The sequence below is a fragment of the Scyliorhinus torazame genome, chromosome 2 (genome assembly GCF_047496885.1).
Source record: "Scyliorhinus torazame isolate Kashiwa2021f chromosome 2, sScyTor2.1, whole genome shotgun sequence".
Taxonomy (NCBI): domain Eukaryota; kingdom Metazoa; phylum Chordata; class Chondrichthyes; order Carcharhiniformes; family Scyliorhinidae; genus Scyliorhinus; species Scyliorhinus torazame.
Window position 1 is genome coordinate 362,481,764 of NC_092708.1, and position 21,918 is coordinate 362,503,681.

The window sequence follows — 21,918 nt, forward strand, 5'->3', positions numbered from 1 at the left end:
CTCCTTCATTAAATGTTTTTAAGATAAAGATAGATAGTTTTTTGAAGAATAAAGGGATTAAGGGTTATGGTGTTCGGGCCGGAAAGTGGAGCTGAGTCCACAAAAGATCAGCCATGATCTCATTGAATGGCGGAACAGGCTCGAGGGGCCAGATCGCCTACTCCTAGTTCTTATGTTGACACATGCTAACATATTGCCCCAACCCCATGTGCCCTCATCTTTTTAATAACCTTTCACATAATGGTTTTCCCATGTGTCAGCTGCCCATGTCTTTCTAAATGGTAATGGGTTTGAAAGGGGCTGTTGTAGGCTTGGCGAGTTGCTGCAATGCACCTTGTAGGTGATAAACATTGCTGCCACTACTATGTGTTGGTGGTGGAGGGGGTGCCAGTGAAGGGGGCTGTTTTGCCCTGGATGGTGTCAGGATTCTTGTGTGTTTGGAACTACACTCATTCAGGCAAGTGGAGAGTATTCCATCACACTCCTGACTTGTAGATGGTGGACAGTCTTTGGGGTGTCGGGAGGTAAGTTACTCAGCTCAGAATTCCTAGCCTCAATGAGGCTCCAAGAGCAGATCAATTTATATGGCAGGTCTAGTTCAGTTTCTTGTCAGTGGTAACCCCCGGGATGTTTAATAATGGTAACCCCCGGGATGTTTAATAATTCAAAAGAGAGACTTACTATAGATATGGTTGCTCGGGATCTCTCACTTCCATAAACTCCCAAATGCTGCAATTAGAACATACCACCTGCCTTTTTATCCTTATCTAACTTTGTTTTGATACTGTTACTATTTATTTTCTTACTCTTGAAATTCTGCTTAGATCTACCCTCTAATCTAAATAATTTCTTTTCTGTTCCCTGAGTGCTGGCTGATTTTCTTCACTAGTTGAGATCTTTGTGTAGAAATGGTCATGCTGAGATTTCTTATTCAGTTGACATGTCTCTGACCAGAAAAGAACTGATCTCTTGCTGAGGGTGTTTCATAAATGGATATTGCCCAGTGGTGTACTGGAGATGAAGTAACTTACTGCATCCTGAAGCTTTGCATTAATAGTACTTTTATGTACAGTAAATAATGCTAAGTTTTTTTTCTCCTGTAGGAAGTGGAACCAATGGCTATGGAGAGTGATCACATTCATATCACTGCACTGACCCAAGCATTGAATTTACCAATCCAAGTTGAATATATGGACAAAACGGATACTGAAGTTAATCATCACGTCTTTCCTGAGGGATCAAAGCCTTTGGTTTACCTACTTTACAAGCCAGGCCATTATGACATACTTTATAAAGCAAATAAACCAAAATAGTCTTGGATCTGCCTTGATACTAGAACATTTTAGTGCTTGGGACAGAGAATCTCACTTTTGAATACCATCTTTCTGCACAGTATAAAATGAATGTATATCCCCAGATGAAAATGAAGTGAATTTAGCATTGTAGTTGCCATATTTATAAAGTATGGTTGTAATATATTGTGTACAAAAGGCTTGTACCTTTTTTAATATAGTGTTGTAGCAAAGAATACATCTCTGGTAATTTTAAAAGTTCTGTCCTTTAATCCATCTATTTCTCTTCATGCCCCTTCAATAACACCCATATGACATCTGATTTAGTTCTTGCTGATCTATGCCTAATCAGTATTCACAGATTGAGACTCCTCCCTCAGTTCAGAATGCTTTTCCTCTTTATAAATCCCAGGTGAAACTTCATTGATGGTCCAAATTTTAAGGTTGCAGTTATTGCTACTTTCTAACTAGTAATTGCAAGTATATTCCACATTTCTTCATTCTGGGTGAAGGCAATTCTAGCAGTTTTGTCACAGTTTGAGAATGATTGCATATGATGCAGAATAAGCATACTTTTTAAGTATTTAAGTTGGATTGTGTAAAAATAAATTGTGGAATAGTTATCTAATCGGAGATCCAAGAACTGAAGTATCAGATGCTCAGGAGGGTGTGACGGTGTAGTGCAAAATGAATTCATTGTTTACATACATTCTACCATATACTTGTCACATATATTGTACCCTCATCCCAATCTTGCTTTACAGGCATATGTTGACAGTAAATGGTTGCAATACGACCAAAATTTCCCCAGATAAGCACTTTGTAAACTAAAGCAGTTCATATTAAGATAATTAACATCTTAAAACACTTCTGCTTGCTCTTGAATTTCACCAAGTGTGTATTGTTTCAATGACCCAACACGTGACAGCTGGCCTTATTTAGTAACCAGAATTCTTAGAGCTGCCTTGCGCATTCTTGCATTCCTAGACTTTAGTTGAAATGCTTTTAGAACTTTATCCTCTGTTTTACCATGAGGATGTGATTTAAAAAAAAAAAAGCGGTTTTAATCTTCATATTGAAGACACCAGTACTGTACAGGTTTGGGGTTTTTATTAAATGGAATAAATGGTGTATATAGCCACTGAATTATACACTGAGTTCTAACATTGAATGTTTTTTTTATATGGTTGTTATTCACATAACTTTCTTTTTTGTATTTTTATGTTTTTTCACTGTCGTTAAAGCAGTTTCTTTGCTGGCTAATGGTAGGGCAGGCAATATTAGCCGTCCCGATTGTGTTGGGTACTTGGTCTTCAAGTGGTTCTTAAACACTGGTTGCGAAAGTAAATGTTTCAGTTGTTTCTTCATTCCTTTTAACATCCTTTGTCTCTGCTTTTCATCACTGTTACAGTCTCCACCATCACTGTTATAGCCTCCACCTAAAATCAAATATATCGTGTAGATTTCTGTTACAGATTATTCAGTGATTTTTCATATATTTCAAATATTTTGGAAAAATTAGGAGACTCAATTTGCAGACTTTTTTTTAAAAATAGAGGCAAAATGCTATTGTTTTGGAGGTTTAAAATTATTAGACCTGTTCATTTTCTCCAGGATAATCTATTTGACTAGACTGCAAGAGGATGCTGCATATGACTATGCTGGTAACGGTTTGATAATGTACACTTGTTGCTAAACACTGACCATTTAATGGTCAGTAGTGAAGGCACAACAATTTGTACAACTTGCTGACAGATGCCCAAAGTTTTGACTGGCTTTAGAGTTTCTGTTCCAGCGTGGCACCCTCTGCAGGGCATCTGTGGAAAGGGCAAGACTTGAATCCAAATATATACTTGATTAGAAAAAGGGAAAAGATTGAAAAATACAGATAGTATAGTACTTAGTTTAGAGAATGAGAATGAAAGCTTCACTCTACCCCATTCCTCTACAGGTTGATACCTTTCAGGAGTTGAGTGGGTAAACTGGTAGCAATTTCTGCATTTAACAATACATGTGTAAATAAAAGCTGCTGTCAGATTTACCCTGTATTAAATGGTGAGTGGCTAGCCTGGCCTTGGGCCAATGTATGAAACATATACAGTACTTACCCATCAGGACATTATCCTCCAAATCAACTTCAAGAGCTTCAGCAGCTTGCTGAAACCAGCTGTTATGCTGCTGCATTTTATTGTGCTGGTATTCCATCTTTTCTATACTCCTAGCTACATTAACACGGGCCTGTGAATTGCAAAGGAGAGGTTTTATTCGGCTTTGATTTTTGACCCAGTCACTAACATACATGTTACAATAGCAGCCACTAAATTGTGATTTCAGAATGTCTAAATGCCTCATTTTGTAAGGTTTTTCAAATCTTGTATCATAAACCCAACAATCATTTTTGGAATATTTAATATTCTTAAGGTCAGCTATGGTTCTATCCGAAATTGAAAATACTGTGGTCAAGGTTTGAGAATTGTGACACGAGTACCTCATTTTGACTCCCTAAAGCCTTTCCACCAATTACAATGCACAAGTCAAGAAGGTGATGGATCACTCCCAAAATATTTTGAATGAGCAACACTCCAGTAATGCTCAACATTCAACACCAGCCAGGGTACAGCAGTCTGCTTGATTGGCACTCATTCCACTGTTGGTTCACTCTGTACCATCAAACAAATGCACTGCAGCAACATGCTTCAACAGCAATTCCCAAACCTAACTAGAAAGACAAAGGCAGATGCTTGAAAAATATCACCTGCAAGATTTCTTCCAGTTATATACCACTCTGACCAGGAAATCTATCATCGCTGGGTGAAAATTATGGAACTTCCTATCTAATAACACTTCTGCAGTACCTTCACTTGGACTGTAGCTGTTCAACTTGAAAGTAGCTCCCTATCAGCTTTTAAGGACAACAAATTCCCACATTATAAAGACAAATAACAACACACATTTTAATGCTCCATGTGCTGGGTAACAGTATAAATCAATGCAAAATGTTGTGGAGCTGTCACTACTGTACTTGAATCAACCTGATTAAACTGGGAATTATCATACTGTACCACTGCCTTGGTTGCTGGAGAGTAATGAGCCAAAATCAGAATAACCCATATACTTAAATACAAACTGCAGCCGTATGCAAATAAATTAGTTTCAATTATAATATGTATCCCAGCTTTATTTAGCTACAGTGACCAGTCACTCCTAAGTGGAATTAATACTTTTGATTTTGCGCTTGTTTGAAGAGGGAGTGCTATTTGAGGACTTGGGTAGGAGTTGCTGAGCCTGTCAGCAGCAGGGGGGCTGCAGCACTACAGCTGTTGTGATTACTTCAGCCCCCGCAGTGTCTGACTCTATTATTTCACAGTAGCCGCCCCCAAATTATAACTCTTCACTTTGTCTCAGGTTGTAGCGGAGTACTTGTGCTATTTGATATTTTACACCTTAACCCTTCATAGTTGAAGTTCAGTCTATTTATAAGCATGAAAGGGGAGCATGCATAACACAAAGTCTTGAGTTAGCTGGACACAATTAGTAGATTTGATTGTATTTTAAACACTATTTTGACAGTTAATTGTTTTAATTGTCCAGAAGAAGCAGTGCAGTCAGGTGGTGACTTCCACAGTGCTGTTAGAGTGAGACCAACATTTTGACCCAGCAACAACAAAGGAACAGCAATATATTTCCAAGTCAAGGTGGAGAGGAGTCCGAGAACCGGGTAGAAACCTGGTCAACATCATTTCATTAGGCACTCAGACCCTCCAAGTCCATTACTCGGCATTACTGAGATTAGGAAGTCAGTATATGATCAAACCCAGGTGAGTTTGCGGAACACAAGTACTCAATACATCAAACCCTCAAGATTTGAAGTTGCACCTACCTTGCTTCTGATGATCAAAACTGGCATACATTTTAAAATGTTTTCTCCAGAAATGTTATAAATTAGACTTTGTTACAATTGGAATAATTAAAATAAATTGGAGTCTCTAATTGTATTGCTAAAAAAAGAGACACACTATTAAAGCTTTTGGCTTGCACTCATCACGTCAGCTCGCCAGATAAACAGACAGTAAAGGGAACAATCATTTATATTGCATGAGGTGTGAGTTGATTGGTTGGGAGGTGCTGCCTGGTTGGGAGGTTTTGCCATGAAGAATGCATCAAAAACAGTTAAATGCTAAGCTTTTGTTCAAAGTCAAACCAGACAGGTCAACTGATTTCCCCCATCGCAATGCCTTGACCACTGAACCAGGGAATGGCTGTCCCCCAAGCCTTTTAGTTGAACTTATGTTAGGAAAATAAAAGGTAGTTTTAAGAGATTTGTTTTGTAAACATTTGAAATAAGATATCGTTTTGAGTTAGTTTAATTTAATGTTTCACTGCCTGGAAGAGTTAAACCTATACATAGATTCATGCTGGACGAAGATGTTGATGTATGTGGGGTTTGGTTAAATTCCAATTGTGTTTCTGTTGTGCTTGGAGGGGGCTAGAGCATGAAGAATAAATAAAGCAGCAGTGGTGGCTTAGCAACTGGGGCCCTTGTAAGGTAGAGAAGCTTTTACGTTTTAGTTTAGTTAATTTGATTGCAGTTAGAGATAAGAGGAGCAGTTAGTTTTAAAAGGCTAAAGAGGGAACATCTCCATCTCTTAGCTCTGCTAGAAGAAAAGCCACAGTATGGAGTAATGGTTAAGAAAACAAATGCAGGAAACCTAAAGACCAGCTAGTTAAGGAAACTAGAGAAATGAGAATTTTCCAAGAAGTCTGGAGTTAACTGAACAGAGGAAACTGGGAATCTGAACAGAATACTGTTCAGTAAAGTCACAGAGTTGAAAAGGCATTGGATCGAGAGGAGTCAGAAATATATCTGCAGTAGTGCCACGGTTTGTGAGACATTATTTGAAATAATTGGAGAAATCAGAGGCTGGACAGTGGAGTTTGCGTCAAAGCCAGGTGTAAAACCTGAAAGTGAAGCCTTGATGGAAGCAGCGGAGGGATAGGATAATTTAAAAGAGGATTTTAAATATGACTTTTGAAAATGGAATTTTAAATTGTGAGGAAGCCAGAATTCAGTGAGACAAGGTGGCTCACAGTATGAGTCATCTGGGTGCAGGGCGAGTTTTGAGGACAAATCCACAGACATTCACTTGGGTTCATTAGATCACTGTAGATTAAGATGTACTTTGTAATCAATGTTAATCCTAAAATCGGTGTATTTATTAAGCTAAGGGAGGGGTACAGTTTTTTGCATCCAATTTTTTCATGTTTAATACATTTTTCTTAAAACTAATTACCGTTCTTGTGACTCGTCCTACACGTTTTATAAAAAAAGTAGAAGTTAGTCTTTTTAGCTCTGGTTCCATTCTGGGATCTCCCTGTTCAGTTACAACATAAACTGGGATCATAACAATTGCATAGGCATTCTGCTGATTGCAAAGGATCGAGCCCTTGTGTTAAAAAAACGGACTTCCAGCATTCATAAGTGAGCCACAGAGCCTGACATGAAAATTACACTGAAAACAAATTTTAAATAATCAGTCGTGCTCGCAGTGTGGCTCAAGCATGCTGGAAGCCATATGTATTCATAGAGAGGGCCCTGTGCTTGAGATAGAAGGAGCATGTTCATACTGTGCCTTTTCCAACTAAACTAAATCTTAGGGGACAGCCATTCCCTGGTTCATTAATACCTTGACCAGAATTGACATGCATGGTTTAATCACACCCCCCATTTAAAAATTTTTAGAGTACCCATTTATTTTTTTCAATTAAGGGCAATTTTAGTATGGCCAATCCACCTACGCTGCACATCTTTTTGGGTTGTGGGGGTGAGACCCACACAAACAGATCTGACCCAGGTCCGGGATCGAACCCGGATCCTCGTCCCAGTCAGGCAGCAGTGCTAACCACTGTGCCAGTGCTGCCCAAAAGCTTGGAAGTCAACTATTCTCTGCTGCATTTTTGGCAACACCTCCTACTAATCAGTCCACTTGCCGAACTGTCAGCACACTCTTCACTTGCAGCATAAATTGTTGTTTTTACTGTTGATTTATCTTGCAGGCTCTCTTGATGAGTATAAGATGAAAAGCTCCAATCGTATGTCTCTTTTTCAGAAATACTCTGTACTGGCGGCACGGTAGCACTGTTGCTTCACGGTGCCCGGGTCCTAGGTTCGGTGCCCGGGTCCTAGGTCCGATTCCCGGCGTGGGTCACTGTCTGCACGTTCTCCCCCTGTCTGCGTGGGTTTTCTCTGGGTGCACCGGTTTCCTCCCCCAGGTCCCTAAAGATGTGCTGTTAGGTAAATTGGACATTCTGAATTCTTCCTCAGTGTACCACAAACAGGCGCCAGAGTGTGGCAACTACGGGCTTTTCACGGTGACTTCATTGCAGTGTTAATGTAAGTCTACTTGTAACAATAATAAAGATTATTATACCAAATGACTAGCTCCAATTCTAGTTTGCCAACACCAATATACCTTTGTGAGGGAAGCAAATCTTTGTGAGGGAATAAGTTCATGTTTCAGGTCAATGACTCGTCATCAGAACAAAAGATAGATAAAAACGTAATAGATTTTTTGTTCACGATATGGTCTCCTCTATATTTGGGATTGAATAGGCCGCAAGCATGACCCGGAGCTTCCTTCCGCTAGTCATTTTAATTCTCTATAGTGCTCGCAATTCACCTTTCTGTCCGGGGCCTGTTCTGCTATTGTTTCAATGAAGTTCAACGACCAGTACCTCATCTTTGTCTTGATACTCTCTGCGCTCTAGACTTAAGCAACTTTAGATTCACCATTTTTTGGGGCTGGATTACTTTATCCATTCATGTTACATTCAGTTGGCTGCTATATTGTCAGGACACAATCTTGGTTTCTTTCCTATAACCATTACCACTTTCTTTGGCTGTTGCATCATGAAATCTTTATCCACCACCCCATCATGGAACTCCCCACTTCCACTTGCTCAAAACTATAACATTTCTATCTATCTTCAGTTCTGGTCATTGACCTTAAATAGTAACTTTTTCTCTCCACAGATGCTATCTGACCTGCTGGGTATTACCAGCAATTTTTGTTCTTACCTCTCATCCCGTACTGGGATGCAGACCAGCTCCAAGTATCCAGCAGGACAGCACATTTTAACTGGCAATGACCAACTTTTCTTTCTTTGCACAAGAAATTAATCACCGATGAAATGTAATATTTGTTTTAAATCATGTACATTCTTACAGAAATTCATAACACCACTAAATATGCTCCATTGAGCTCTGGTTTTTCATGACAAGACAGTAATGACGACTGGACAGTCGCAACCAAGTGCTGCATAGACAATCAATTAACAATGCTTGTGTTAGATACCCAGAACCCCAAAGTGCACCAAAGATGGTTTCAACATCCATAGAAAAGGACAAATACATAATTAAAAATAGTATGGTTTGGTCAAATCTCAACATCTAAAGTTAGGAAACTGCCTTTAAGAAATCTGTTCAGTTGTGGACTTGCGGCAGAAAGATTGACCATGAAAATTCACTGTTTAAAAACACCACTGCTTGCAGGGAAGGGAACTTGCATCAATTTGATATCATATGGCTCTAGTCCCACACTTTCATCAACTCTTAATGCTATCTGAAATGGCCTAACAAGCCAAACTGTGGTCCCAGTAGGTGAAGATAGACAATAACTGTAGTACTGCCAGCATTATCGCCATCCCAGGAATAAAACAGCTGTACTACTTATACTGAAGGGTTGGGTTTGCATCTGCTTTTTATCTGTTACAACCAGAAGAAATGGAGGCCAGATAGTTTAAGTTCTAAAAAGGGTTGATCTTCACACAAGTGATTTTGGCACATAATTCACCAATTCATTCCTTTCGCTCCATCACCTTCTACCTTCTCCACAGCAACAGGCTGCCTACTCCTTAGAACTTTGTGGGCTACAGCTTTGGAAAATATCAAGGACAGTACATTTAGGCATTCTCCCAGCTTCCTGACCATTATTTAAATCTATGTCAAAAGTACTGGTCAGCATGCTCTTCTTTCCAATACAAAGTATAAACCTGAAATGAGAAACTGGAAAATGATTGGGCATTTACCTTAATTGCAGACATACATTTAGCTTGTACTGGAAACAGAGGAATATTTTCATCTTTGCCCAGTGTTTTGCATATCTTTTTGAAGCGCATCATGTCATCTGGCCCAACTAACATCAATGTCAGACCAGCTTTTGTGGCTCGGGCTGTTCTGCCACTCCTGTGGACATAGATTTCAGTGGTGCGGGGAACCTGAACAAAGGATTCAAATTACAAGTCTGTTCTCTGATGTACTGACATATCAAGTCATACTTCTACCTTGTTCTCTTGATATTGAGCTATGATACAGCAGAAACCTTTAGACAGAATAAAGCTTGCTGCAGTTCAGGTTATTTGTTAAAAAAATATTCACTACCATAGAGAATTTGTAAAGGAAAATTTGTCAAGAGTTCAGATCTTACTATTTCAGCCTCACCTGATAGTGAATAACATGCTGTACATTTGGAATGTCCAGACCTCGAGCTGCAACATCTGTGGTTAATAAAACACAGCTGAAAAACAGCAAAAGAAAGACAAGCTAAGGAAAAGAATTGTCACTGAAGTTTCCAAAACAAAATTTTCAACAAAAACATGATACCCTTTCATTTACCCACACCAAGATGGTTCTTCTGAACCAGCCTTTTTGGTATTCACAAAAACAAAGTTAACATTTATTGAACTAAATTTCCCTGCAATTAAACTCGTTCCACTGAAATCCCAAAAGGAAAGTGTTAAGTTGATTACTGAAGATCAATGTAAGTTTTCATCACAAACTCTTTATGGACAGTTTATTTCCCTTTTCTGCTCTCATTATGAAGGCTGGTTCCATGAGCATTATGAAGTACAAATCAGCCAGACACTACCTTATTCATATGGTCTGGCCCCAAATGCAGTTCTGTTGCCCAGCAGAATGCATGTAGATACACTTATGTAAAATATTTATAAAGCTTCCTCCAAGCATTTTGTGCATGCAAAGTTTGAATAGAACTTAGGAGGTACATATATTTGCAATTTTCCCCTACAGATTTAGAAACTTACCTCTCTCTCTCAGAAAACCTTTCTAAGTTCTTCAATCTCTGTTTCTGATGCATGTTTGCATGCAGCGGCAGTGGACTGCATTCCAGGATAGTAAGCAGTGCATTCAGACGTTTGATGCAATCTATACTATTTGCAAAGACCATTGTGCGGCCAGGATACTGAAGCAGGAAATAATACAGGTATATATCTTTTTCCTCTGTCTCACACGGAATTCTGGTTTCAATGAGGGTCTCAACTGTACCCTCTTTTCTGGATAAATCTATTATTTTTGGTTTTCCTTTGATGCCTACTTTTTGTATCAGATCTTCTAATTTTGTTTCTGTATTTATTTTCTTGACATGCTTCTTTCCCAGTAGTCTTACAGGAGCTTGATGAACCATAGTTAAAGTAGCAGAAAATATAAAGATTCTTCTTTTTGGATGGTATTCTTTTTCATGTAGCAGTTCCAACAGCTGAGACAGTTCTGCAAAATGTCCTTTTTCAACCATGCGATCGGCTTCATCAATCACCAGGCACCTAGGTCAATTGGACAATACAGCAGGTCAACAGTGTATTGCATTCACGATGTTTTACATCACACAGTTACTGTGATAGTTTATACAATAGATCCACTTTACAACATGTGCCCAGGGATCTAACCACATTCAAAGTAGACATTAGCTATTGGGAATGTTTCCGGTTAATTAGTTACTAAAAATATCCAAGAATTGCTTCCTTTAATTTGGTCAGAAATAAGATATTCACACAAACTAGGATCATATTACAATCAAAGTAAGGCCCTAATTCACTGAACTCTACTGAAATGAACTGAAAGGAGGTCTTGCTATGATGGTGGAATAACGATTACTCAATAATTCAGAAATCTGGACTAATAATGTGAGTTGCCACTATGCCAATTTGAGAATTTTAATTCAATTAAAAGGAATCTAAAATGAAAAAGTGAGCATGAAACTGACTGAATGTTGCAAAAATCGAACCGCTTCTTTAGTGGCAAAAAACTAGTTGTTCTTATGAAGGGTCGACTCTTCGCTGTCCTCTTAAATGACTGAGCAAGCCACTCATTTGTGTCCCGATCGGTACAAAGAATAACTGCAGAGGATTGCAATTCCTGGCTCAGGGCATTTAGAGAAAGGTTTGCCTCACTCTGTATATTGATTTCAGAGAGTATCTCAAATATATATTCTTTTGTGGATAAATCAAACACTTTTACTATTTCCTCTGGTAATTTTTTTTGCATCAAAACTTCAAACTCAGGTAAATGCTCTCACCTTTGAGTTCAGGTGATTGTGGGTTCAAGCTCCCTCCAGGACTTCAGCACAATAATCTAGGTTGATATTTTAACACAGCACTGAGGGAGTATTGCATTGTTAGGTCACTTTTAACATCGTACTCCAGGTCCCGGTCTTTTCTTTAGGTAACGTACAAGATTCAAAGAGCTAGGGAGTTCTCCCAGAGCCCCAGCCAGCATCAACTCATGCAACATTATAAGAGTGGGTACCCAATCATTTAGCTCACCACTGTTTGTAGCGTCTTCGATATAGAATCCCTACAGTGCAGGAGGAGGCCATTTGGCTCATCGAGTCTGCAACAACCCTCTGAAAAAGTACCCTACCCTAGGCTCACTGCCCTGCCCTATCCCCATAACCCTACCTAACCTGCACAACTTTGGACATCAAGGGGCAATTTAGCATGGCCAATCCATTAACCTGCACTCTTTGGACTTGGGAGGAAACTAGAGTACCCGGAAGAAACCCATTCAGACACGGGAGAACGTGCAAACTCCACACAGACTATGACCCAAGGGCGGAATCGAACCCGGGTTCCTGTCGCTGGTCGTCTTACAACAGTGACTACAATTGAAAAATACATAACATTAAACAATTTAGGACATCCTAAGGTTGCAAAATATGCAATACAAATGTAAATCATTGCTTTCAACCATTATATAATCTGATGCAAACCACATTTCTTCTCATCACTACTACAACACATTCTAACTGATTTTGACTTACCTGAGCTGTTTCAAATGACAGAGATGTGGATGCCTCTCCTTTATCAGTTCCCACAGTCTCCCCGGTGTCGCAATCACAATTTCTGGTCTGCAATTCAAAACCCTTTCCTGCTTCTGAGCAGCCATTCCTCCAACTATTGTTGCCGTTCTGATCCCTGTAAAAGGTATGCATTTAGGGAGAGGTATTTATATATACAAAAAAAAATTTCTGTAAAGGAGGGAGAGTTAAGATACTGAAACTAGAATTCAAATCCGGCCCAGCGGGATAAGAGTACTTCGTCTGCTGCATTCCAATTGATACTGGTCAGTCTTGACCTCGTTTCTACTGGCATGGGTCTCTCCGAAATCTGCTCATTATTTGGTACAAATTAACACTTTTCCTAAAAATGTAATATGTTGGGGGCAGTGGAAAAATTCACATATAGTGCAGTCGGGAGTAATATCCTATAAAAAAAAAATGTAGAGTACCCAATTCATTTTTTTCCAATTAACGGGCAATTTAGTGTGGCCAATCCACCTACCCTGCACCTCTTTAGGTTGGGGGGGCCGAAATCCATGCAAGCACGGGGAGAATGTGCAAACTCCAAACGGACAGTGACCCAGAGCCGGGATTGAACCTGGGACCACGGCGTTGTGAGGCAGCAGTGCTAACCACTGCGCTGTGAGTAATATCCTATTGCAGAGTGTAGCCAACTGGGTTGGCCACTTCCCGACTTAAAAAAATGGAGACCCGCAAAGACTACAGGGAAATTCAGCCAACACAGGCAAAAACTAGCAAGTGCAAAAATCCTGTGTATTAGAACTTGCAAAAGCCCAGACAGCACTGAAACTCACAGCCATCTGCATACTAATGAGCGATCCCCGGGAACAATCAAAACATGTAAGGTGAATAAGGCCAAGCTAGACTCCTCGGCACCAGCAGGAGCCAAGACAAAGGAAGGCCAACGGACACTCGGACAGCCCAGCGATCAGGGAACGGCTCCAGTATTGGAGAAATCGATCCAAGTGATCGGAACGTAGTCCAATCACTTGGAACCAGATACGGGGTCCGCCCCAAACGGCGCGAAGCCCTATGGGGACTATAAAGTAGAGCCCCCAAGTTCAAATCGGTCTTCTTGGCAGGGTCACTCAGCAACTCGAATCAACCCTGGACAGTGAACTGCCTAGCTGCCGCAACAACCAAGTAAGTCTCCAGTCAACGCACGCTATGAGATAGGCGCTCCTAGCTACCAGTCCATACCAGCTTTTGAATCCTGCAGACTCAGAATCGAACGAAAGGCCATTTGTTCCCCTGACCTGGTGGGCCAGTTCCGAAGCTAAGTATAGGCCTTTTAGTGATAAAGATAGCCTAGAAAGTAGAGTTTTATGCATGAGTAGTGATTTACTGTGTATAATAAATGTGTTTTGATTTGAATCTTACTAATTGGTGTGTTGAGTTATTGATCAGTACTTGAACTTGAACCTCGTGGCGGTATCATAAAGATACCTGGCGACTCTAGAGCAAAGGTTATAGAAACAGAGCAAATTCAGTAAAGACACAACGGGCAACAAATTAAGAGCCAACCAAAGTTAGCAACATTTACTGCCGACTCCGCCGGGTCCCGATTTAGAAATGACCAAACCACTCCGGGAGAACCCAAAATTTAAATTAGAATCCAATTGGGAACAGAAAAACCACAAGTGTTCAAGCAGTTCTGATCAATCCTCATAATTCGGAAGCGTGTTAATGCATGCGTAACCAACAGGGCTACAAGGTAAAACTGATAGATTTTTGTTGCGAAAAACTGTCGGGAGTTTGTATTCCGGAAATTAGCGAACGCCGTACCCGTGATTACAGCACTGCCTTAGTACCCCTCGTTCCAAATTTAAAAGAGCATTCAGATAGAGAAAATGGCAATGAAGGCAATGGAACGCCTTATGAACCCCCAGGAATTCGAGGTCGCAGCAACCAGCAGCAGAGTAGGAGAGTGTCCCGTTTGGGAAGAAGAGATCAGGAAATATTTCAAAGGGAAAGAATGGCCCCTTTGGAGTGAATTCTGTGACAATGAGGAAACAGAACCCAGGAGTATATGACATACTTGGTGGGAGAACCTGTCAGAGATCCATACGAAAAGCTCGCAAGCCGATGGCAATCGTGTCCTGTCTGGCACAATTGCGAGGTACAGAGGAGGTCGTTCGGACGCTTCGCAAAGAGGTAGAAGAGAGACATCGAATGAGCAAGGTCGATGTTAGTGAGATTGAGAGGGAGAATATAGGTTTAAGAAGGAAGTTGGCAGCAAAGGACGGAGAGGTGGATGATGCCAAGGGGGCACACCAGTCTTGTCTAGCGCATGCGAGCAGCTTCCAAACCCAGTACGATAAGGCCTATCAGGACACGCAACGTGCAGTCCTGGTAAGAGAAGAGACAGAGAAACAGGTAGAGGCATTACAAAGGCAGTGCAGCGATTTAAAAGCAGTATTAAGAGCACTCCATGCTGCTACCACGGAGCACAGACAAAGCTCATTAGATCATGCGAAATGCAGGAAGCAGATTGCAGAAATGCAGTCTTTGCTTTCAGTACAAAATGGGTTTCAGAGCACTATTGGATCCCAATTAGTTGAGGAAGACGGCCCTGATTGGCAAGAATTAAACGAAACCGCGCATAGGTATGTACAAGGAACATGTGCGCAAGGAAAGCCCCAAAAGAGAAAAGCACCCCAACCCCGCACAGAGCAGATAGATCAGGTATCCAGTAACACCCACCGCACAGTTACATCGGAAGGAGACGCGGAATTCCTTTACACCACCCCCTTAACCGTGACCCAATTACAGGACGCGTGGAAAAGATCACACCGTTCCTCCCCATCTCAGACCCCCACCACTTCTTTGCCAGAGTAAAGCAGCAGGCGACCATGTACGGCCTGGATGAGCGTGAGCAAGTGAAGATCACAGTTTTGAGCTTAGACCCTTCGGTTGTAGCAGCCCTTCCCGACCCACAGAATGTAGGAGGAGGCACGCTTGCAGAGATGCACACGGCGATCCTAGATGCGATCGGTTACAACAGAGGTGACCCAGTAGAAGGCCTGAATAAGTGCAGGCAGAAGAAAACCGAACACCCCACAGCGTTTGCTGGACGCCTGTGGATCCATTTTACAGCAGTTTTTTGAATATTAGAACGCGCCCATTTGTCCCAAGACAACATGGCCAAATGGACCCGCACCCTTATCTCCCATGCCACAGAGGCAGGACAAAAAGCCTGTACCATTATGACCCCTTGGAAGAAGCGCACAATAAAAAATGGGTTTTAAAGAGGTTGTCTCGCACCTTGGAGCAATCTGTCCAAAACAAACTCGCAATTAGGAAACCCGAAGAACAGCAGGCAGAGGGAGATAGCCAAGCAGTGAAAGCGCACCAGAACCCCGCATGGGTGAACAAAGGCAGGAACAGCCCCCCACAGAAACCACAGGAGTGTTACAACTGTGGACGATTAGGACACTTTGCACGAGAGTGCAATGCCCCACGAAAGCCAGAGAGAGCCCAGCAGGCAGGCACTCTGAATAATAACCAGACAAAGCCCATACATAGTGTGAGCGCCCGTTCAGACCAGACAGACCGGAACAGAACTGACTGACGGTGTTCGGGCTCCCCCAGTTGGATCTGCGACACCCTTTGGGATAGGTCCGGCCGACCAGTCGTTGCAGCGAAAATACGGGGACAGCCCATTGAATTTCTCTGGGACACAGGAGGGTCCCGCACCACAATTAATTCCTCCACCATGTTCCAAAAAGACACGTGGCCCACTACAGCCACAATCACCCTCAGCGGCTTCACAGGCCACTCACAACAGGGACACATCACAGCCCCTGTACCCATTCAAATTGGCAATATTACCACAAAACACACCATAGTTTTGGTCGATCTGGACCACACAGCAGAACACATTTTGGGCATTGACTTCATGAACTCCCACAACCTTTCATTTGATCCAGTAAATCAATGTGTCTGGAAAATGACAAAGTCAGCAAGAGCCCCCGCAACGCTCACAGTAGGTGAGTATGCAAACAAGATTAGCGCAGTCGGCGATTTTTGGTTTGACCCGACACGATTAGTGCAGACAAACAGGTTAGGGCTGTTCTTCAGTAAAACAGGACCGCATTTGCCAGTCATAAACATGACTGCGGCAGAATGGCTGGTTCGGTTCAAATAATAGGACCTGATCCTAGACCCCAGAAGCAATACGGATTTCTCCAAGAGGCAGAGGGAGAAATCTCAAAGGTTAGTGACAGATTAGAACAAGGCGTACTTAGATCGGTAGCCTCTACTAATAATGCCCCAATTTGGCCAGTGAGAAAGCCCAATGGATCACGGCGACTGACCATCGATTACCAGGAACTCAACAAAGTCACCCCCGCAGCAGCCCCCACGGTAGCCACAAGTCCCGAGACCATGCTCAAACAGGGACTCAACTCACGATATTTTACGGTTTTGGACATCAGTGACGGATTCTGGTCCATTCCATTGGCAGAAGCGTGCCAATACAAATTTGCCTTCACTTTTAAAGGTCAGCAGTACACGTGGACATGCCTTCCTCAAGGATTCCACAACTCCCCCTCCATTTTCCACCGACAGCTGGCAAATGGATTATCAAAATTTTCTCGCCCCGAACGTCCAGTATGTGGACAACCTATTACTGCAGACAGACACCAAGGCAGAGCACATCGAGCTTCTGGCCGAACTCCTGGAACTCCTACAGCAGATTGGTTGTAAAGTAAACCCCAAGAAAACCCAACTTTTGAAAGATAAAGTGGTATATTTGGGAACGATTATCACACATGGTAAACGCGGGATTGAGCATAAAAGAATTGACTCGATTGTCAAATTGCCCCTTCCCCAGAATGTTTCAGCCCTCTGGTCGTTTTTAGGACTGGTTGGCTACTGCCGAAACCATATTGACGGTTTCGCCACCAAAGCAGCACCCCTCTCGGAATTCCTAAAGAAAGGAGCCCCTTGGGAATGACTTCCACAGCACACGGATGCCGTAGATATTTTAAAGCGTGCACTCATTGCAGCCCCCACACTACAGGTTCCAGACCCGTTTTCCCCCTATGCTATTGAGATAGCTAGCACAGACCATACTCTTTCGGCCGTGCTCCTCCAGGAACAGCACGAACAGTTAAGACCAGTGGCTTACGCATCCAGAGTTTTAGATCCTGTGGAGCAGGGATTTTCGGCCTGTGAAAGGCACCTGCTCGCAGTTTTCTGGGCAGTTCAATACTTCTCATACATCACCGGACTAAACCCCATCACAATCCTCACGGAACACGCTCCCACCCAACTTTTATTAGACGGACGACTTAAGGACGGTACAGTAAGCCAGATTAGAGCAGCCAGATGGACCCCTCTTTTGCAGGGACGGGACATCACTGTTAAAAGGACCAAGACCCACACTTGCCTAGCCGACAACCTTCAGTACCCAGGCACCCCCCACGAATGTGAAATCATCTCACCGCACTACAACAAAAGCCCCATTATCGCAAAAACACCCCCCAGAAAGATAGGTAGTTCACCCCAGAGCCCCCAGACACGTGCGCACCCCTAAGGATTTATGTGGATGGTTCTTCCACTGTTATTAGACGGGAAGCGCATTACAGGATGCGGCATCTATGTCGAGGACGCGCAGGGACGCGCCCTAGAAGAAATCTCCTTAAAACTACCAGGACACTTAGGCGCGCAGGCGGCAGAACTAGCAGCCATTGCGTACATTGTTGATCACCCAGATTCCTTCCTCAGCCCAGCAGACATATACTTGGAGACCCTCTATGTCTGTAACAGCCTCACAGAATTCCTACCCTGTGGAAAGCAAGAGGATTTGTTTCCGCAGATGGAAAACCCCTCCCTTCAGCCCCATTGCTCCGGCACATTTTAGATAAAGCACAGGACAGGATTTTCAGCATCATTAAAGTTCGGAGTCACCACCGTTCCTCCCCACCTGGAAATGTAAAAGCCGACGCACTGGCTAAAACAGGTTCCAGACATGGACATTTTTGGAACCCCCCCTCTCCCGAAATCACCCCAGTGAATGCAGTTCAGGTCTCTGACTAATATCGATGATTTAGTGCAGGCCCAGAAGCAAGATAGTAATCTCAGGGAGATTTTAAAAGGAAGCTTTCCAGCCCCATACGATAGGTTTAAAAATGCACGGACCACACCACACATGACTGTGTGATCCTAAAAGACACCCTTTATGTGGTTCCTGAACAAGACAGGAATCAGCTCATTTGTTTGTTCCAGGAGTCATGGGCATCAGGGAATTGACCCCACTACAGCCCACCTCAGGCAGCTCTGTTGGTGGCCGAATTTAAAGGACGACATCCTACCCTCCCCCAACACATCCAACCCATCCACGGACCCGACCTCGACTCCACCCCCGAACTCTAGACTCCGCCCCGGAACGCCCAGACAGCAGCAGCAGAGACAGCGACTGTGACACAGACAATAGCCACAGCACGCCTCCCTACTATCCCCATGCAACAGGACCCACACCCAGCGAATCTGAACACGATTCGAGTGATCCCTTCCTGATCACATTCCTCAACAAACCCCACCAAAGACCATCGCCCTACGATGACGACTCCGTCCCCACAGAATTAGATACAACTTTTTGGAACCGTGACAATTCATACAGGCTCGACCGAAACAACGAGATAGACCCCAAGTCACACCATGCAGCTTTATCAACCCTCATCCATTCCAGAGTATGGCATCCGGGAGAAGAGGATGACTTTGAGTCTGACTCCCAAAACGATAACCCCTTTGCAACCCTGTTCGCAACTGATAACTGAGGTGTCCAGATGATGTTTTAAAAAGGAACCGCTTGGGAGAAACGGTGTCCTTTCTGATGGAACCTGCAGCATGTTGTTCAATGTTTGTTTGTTAGTGTTATTGTTATGTGTTGTTTGTAAACTCAGAAGTTCCACGGCCACACGCCATATTTTTCGGCAGAAACCTGTGAAAACTTGCCAGCACACACTTATCGGCAGAAACCGGAGAGCTTGCCAGCCCCCGTCCATAACTACTTTTCTGGTTCGACAGTAGAACCTTTACAGCAACCCTCCACGATGACTACATTTTTTGCCCGTTCTTGCCTGTTGCTCAGGCAGTGGAGAAATGGCATTGGTCACCGCCTTGCCTGAGGACCCCCCTCTGGTCAGCTACGCTCGGGTAGAGCACATACGGCATTGATCACTGTCCTACCCGGGGATTCCATCCAAATCTTACCCGCCGCGGCCCATACGCACCCCATTTTTGGCTCATTATGTTCAAAATTCTTTTTGTTTGGTTTTGGCAACCTATGGTTGCTTCCCTCTGCTATTTACATCCTCAAACACTAGGATGGAAAATGACACAGGCTGCGAGACGGCTTGCAGTACGGCAGTATGTTCTTAGATGTCTTGTCCGAATATTTGGTTTAAAAAAAAAGGAGGCAGTCACACATGGTGACCAATTATGAAGGGAAATTGGCACTAAAAGACAGACATGCTAACAGTCAAGATATTACACAAAATAGTAACAGATATTATGCTTGTGTCCATAGAACTCCGGAACCTCAGGAACTCAAGAGGAAGAAAAAGAAGACAGAAAGACGGAAAGATGAAGACAACCTTCGTGTTCACCTGGATCTTAGCTGGATCCCTTCAGTTGCGCGCGGATGCTACCCCCCTGACCCCTACCACACAGGCCGTGAATGATTCCCACCCCTACCATACACTACACCCTGACATAGTTAACCCTGAGATAGTTACCGACACCCTGACCTGGTGTGACAAGTTTCTAATCTGGTATTCACTATCGAACATTGTAGAATCACTCTTAGCACTGGCGATACTCTGCAGTGTCGTGCAGACACTTAGACTCAGAAAATGGCGACGGAGAGCCTACCGCTCTCGCACCCCGGCATACACGTTTAGGTCCCCTATTTTCGGACTTCATCAGACCCCCCCCAACCCCTTGCGTGAATTAAAGTGCATCCGCTTTTCTTTATGTTTGTTTTTGTTCAATAAAGAATGTAAACCTCTGTGCTTGACTGCCAAGCCAGACAAACTTGTGTTGCTGCTATTTGTAAATTTAAAGTGTAGATTATTTTTGATTGTTTGAGTGAGGATAGTTTATTGAGGATAGTTAGAGGTACCGTTTTTTAAAAATGTTGTAATGCATGTCCCTGTTGTGACATAGCGCCATTTAGAATTGTTAGTTAAAATTTTTCATACATTGTTATGGTCAGTGTAGAGGCCATGGAAGAGTGCTCGCTGGGTCAGGAAGAGAAGACAACGCAATTGTGATCATTCACGCTTCGCGTTAGGGATCACAAGGAGGGAGTGTAGCCATCTAGGTTGGCCACTTCCCGACTTAAAATGGAGATCCGCAAAGACTACAGGGAAATTCAGCCAACACAGGCAAAAACTAGCAAGTGCAAAAATCCTGTGTATTAGAACTTGCAAAAGCCCAGGCAGCACTGAAACTCACAGCCATCTGCATAGTAATGAGCGAACCCCGGGAACAATCGAAACATGTAAGGTGAATAAGGCTAAGCCAGACTCCTCGGCGCCAGCAGGAGCCAATGCAAAGGAAGGCCAACCGACACTCAGGGACCGCCTAGCGATCAGGGAACGGCTCCAGTATTGGAGAAATCGATCCAAGTGTCCGCCCCGAACGGCGCGAAGCCCCTGGGGACTATAAAGTAGAGCCCCCAAGTTCAAATCGGTCTTCTTGGCAGGGTCACTCAGCAACTCAAATCAACCCTTGACAGTGAACTGCCTAGCTGCCGCAACAACCAAGTAAGTCTCCAGTCAACGCACGCTACGAGATAGGCGCTCCTAGCTACCAGTCCATACCAGCTTTTGAATCCTGCAGACTCAGAATCGAACGAAAGGCCATTTGTTCCCCTGACCTGGTGGGCCAGTTCCGAAGCTAAGTGTAGGCCTTTTAGTGATAGAGATAGCCTAGAAAGTAGAGATTTATGCATGAGTAGTGATTTACTGTGTATAATAAATGTGTTTTGATTTGAATCTTACTAATTGGTGTGTTGAGTTATTGATCAGTACTTGAACTTCAACCTCTTGGCGGTATAAAGATACCTGGCGACTCTAGAGCAAAGGTTATAGAAACAGAGCAAATTCAGTAAAGACACAACGGGCAACAAATTAAGAGCCAACCAAAGTTAGCAACAAGAGATAACCAAACATATCTTTTTGCTAAACCTCCCTTTTGGAGATTAATTTGACAAAGCAGATCTGACGGGCCTCGTGACCATTTCTACAAATTGGCGACAAAAATTCAAATATCCTTTACTGGGCTCACAACAACTCATCCTGCCTGCACACCTTGATAACCTCATCACATACTGGTTTAGGAACCTCTGTCCTGATGTAGAGTATACATAACCTACATATGGCTGATACTGGTGTTGGGTAGTACTGGTGAAAAAAGGTTCCATTTGTTCAGTCGAGTGCCTGACTGGCATAGAAATCAGTTGCTAT

General features: G+C 42.9%; 2 protein-coding genes across 6 annotated transcripts in view; one reads left to right on the forward strand and one right to left on the reverse strand.

Moving 5' to 3' along the window:
• The window catches only part of LOC140404280 (ubiquitin thioesterase OTUB2-like), a 14,669-nt gene extending 12,226 nt beyond the window's left edge, over positions 1–2,443 (forward strand). For both annotated transcript variants that reach the window (XM_072492607.1, XM_072492612.1), the window contains one exon: positions 1,104–2,443. In XM_072492607.1, coding sequence (XP_072348708.1) covers positions 1,104–1,313 — 210 coding nt within the window. In that variant the 3' untranslated portion in view covers positions 1,314–2,443. The remainder of the gene's footprint in view (positions 1–1,103) is intronic.
• Positions 2,386–21,918, reverse strand: part of ddx24 (DEAD (Asp-Glu-Ala-Asp) box helicase 24) — a 27,592-nt gene continuing 8,059 nt past the window's right edge. For all 4 annotated transcript variants that reach the window (XM_072492604.1, XM_072492584.1, XM_072492597.1 and 1 more), the window contains exons 4-9: positions 12,404–12,557; positions 10,392–10,907; positions 9,790–9,865; positions 9,378–9,566; positions 3,401–3,530; positions 2,386–2,731 (exon numbers count right to left, since the gene is read on the reverse strand). In XM_072492604.1, the coding sequence (XP_072348705.1) occupies positions 2,487–2,731; positions 3,401–3,530; positions 9,378–9,566; positions 9,790–9,865; positions 10,392–10,907; positions 12,404–12,557 (1,310 nt within the window). In that variant the 3' untranslated portion in view covers positions 2,386–2,486. The remainder of the gene's footprint in view (positions 2,732–3,400; positions 3,531–9,377; positions 9,567–9,789; positions 9,866–10,391; positions 10,908–12,403; positions 12,558–21,918) is intronic.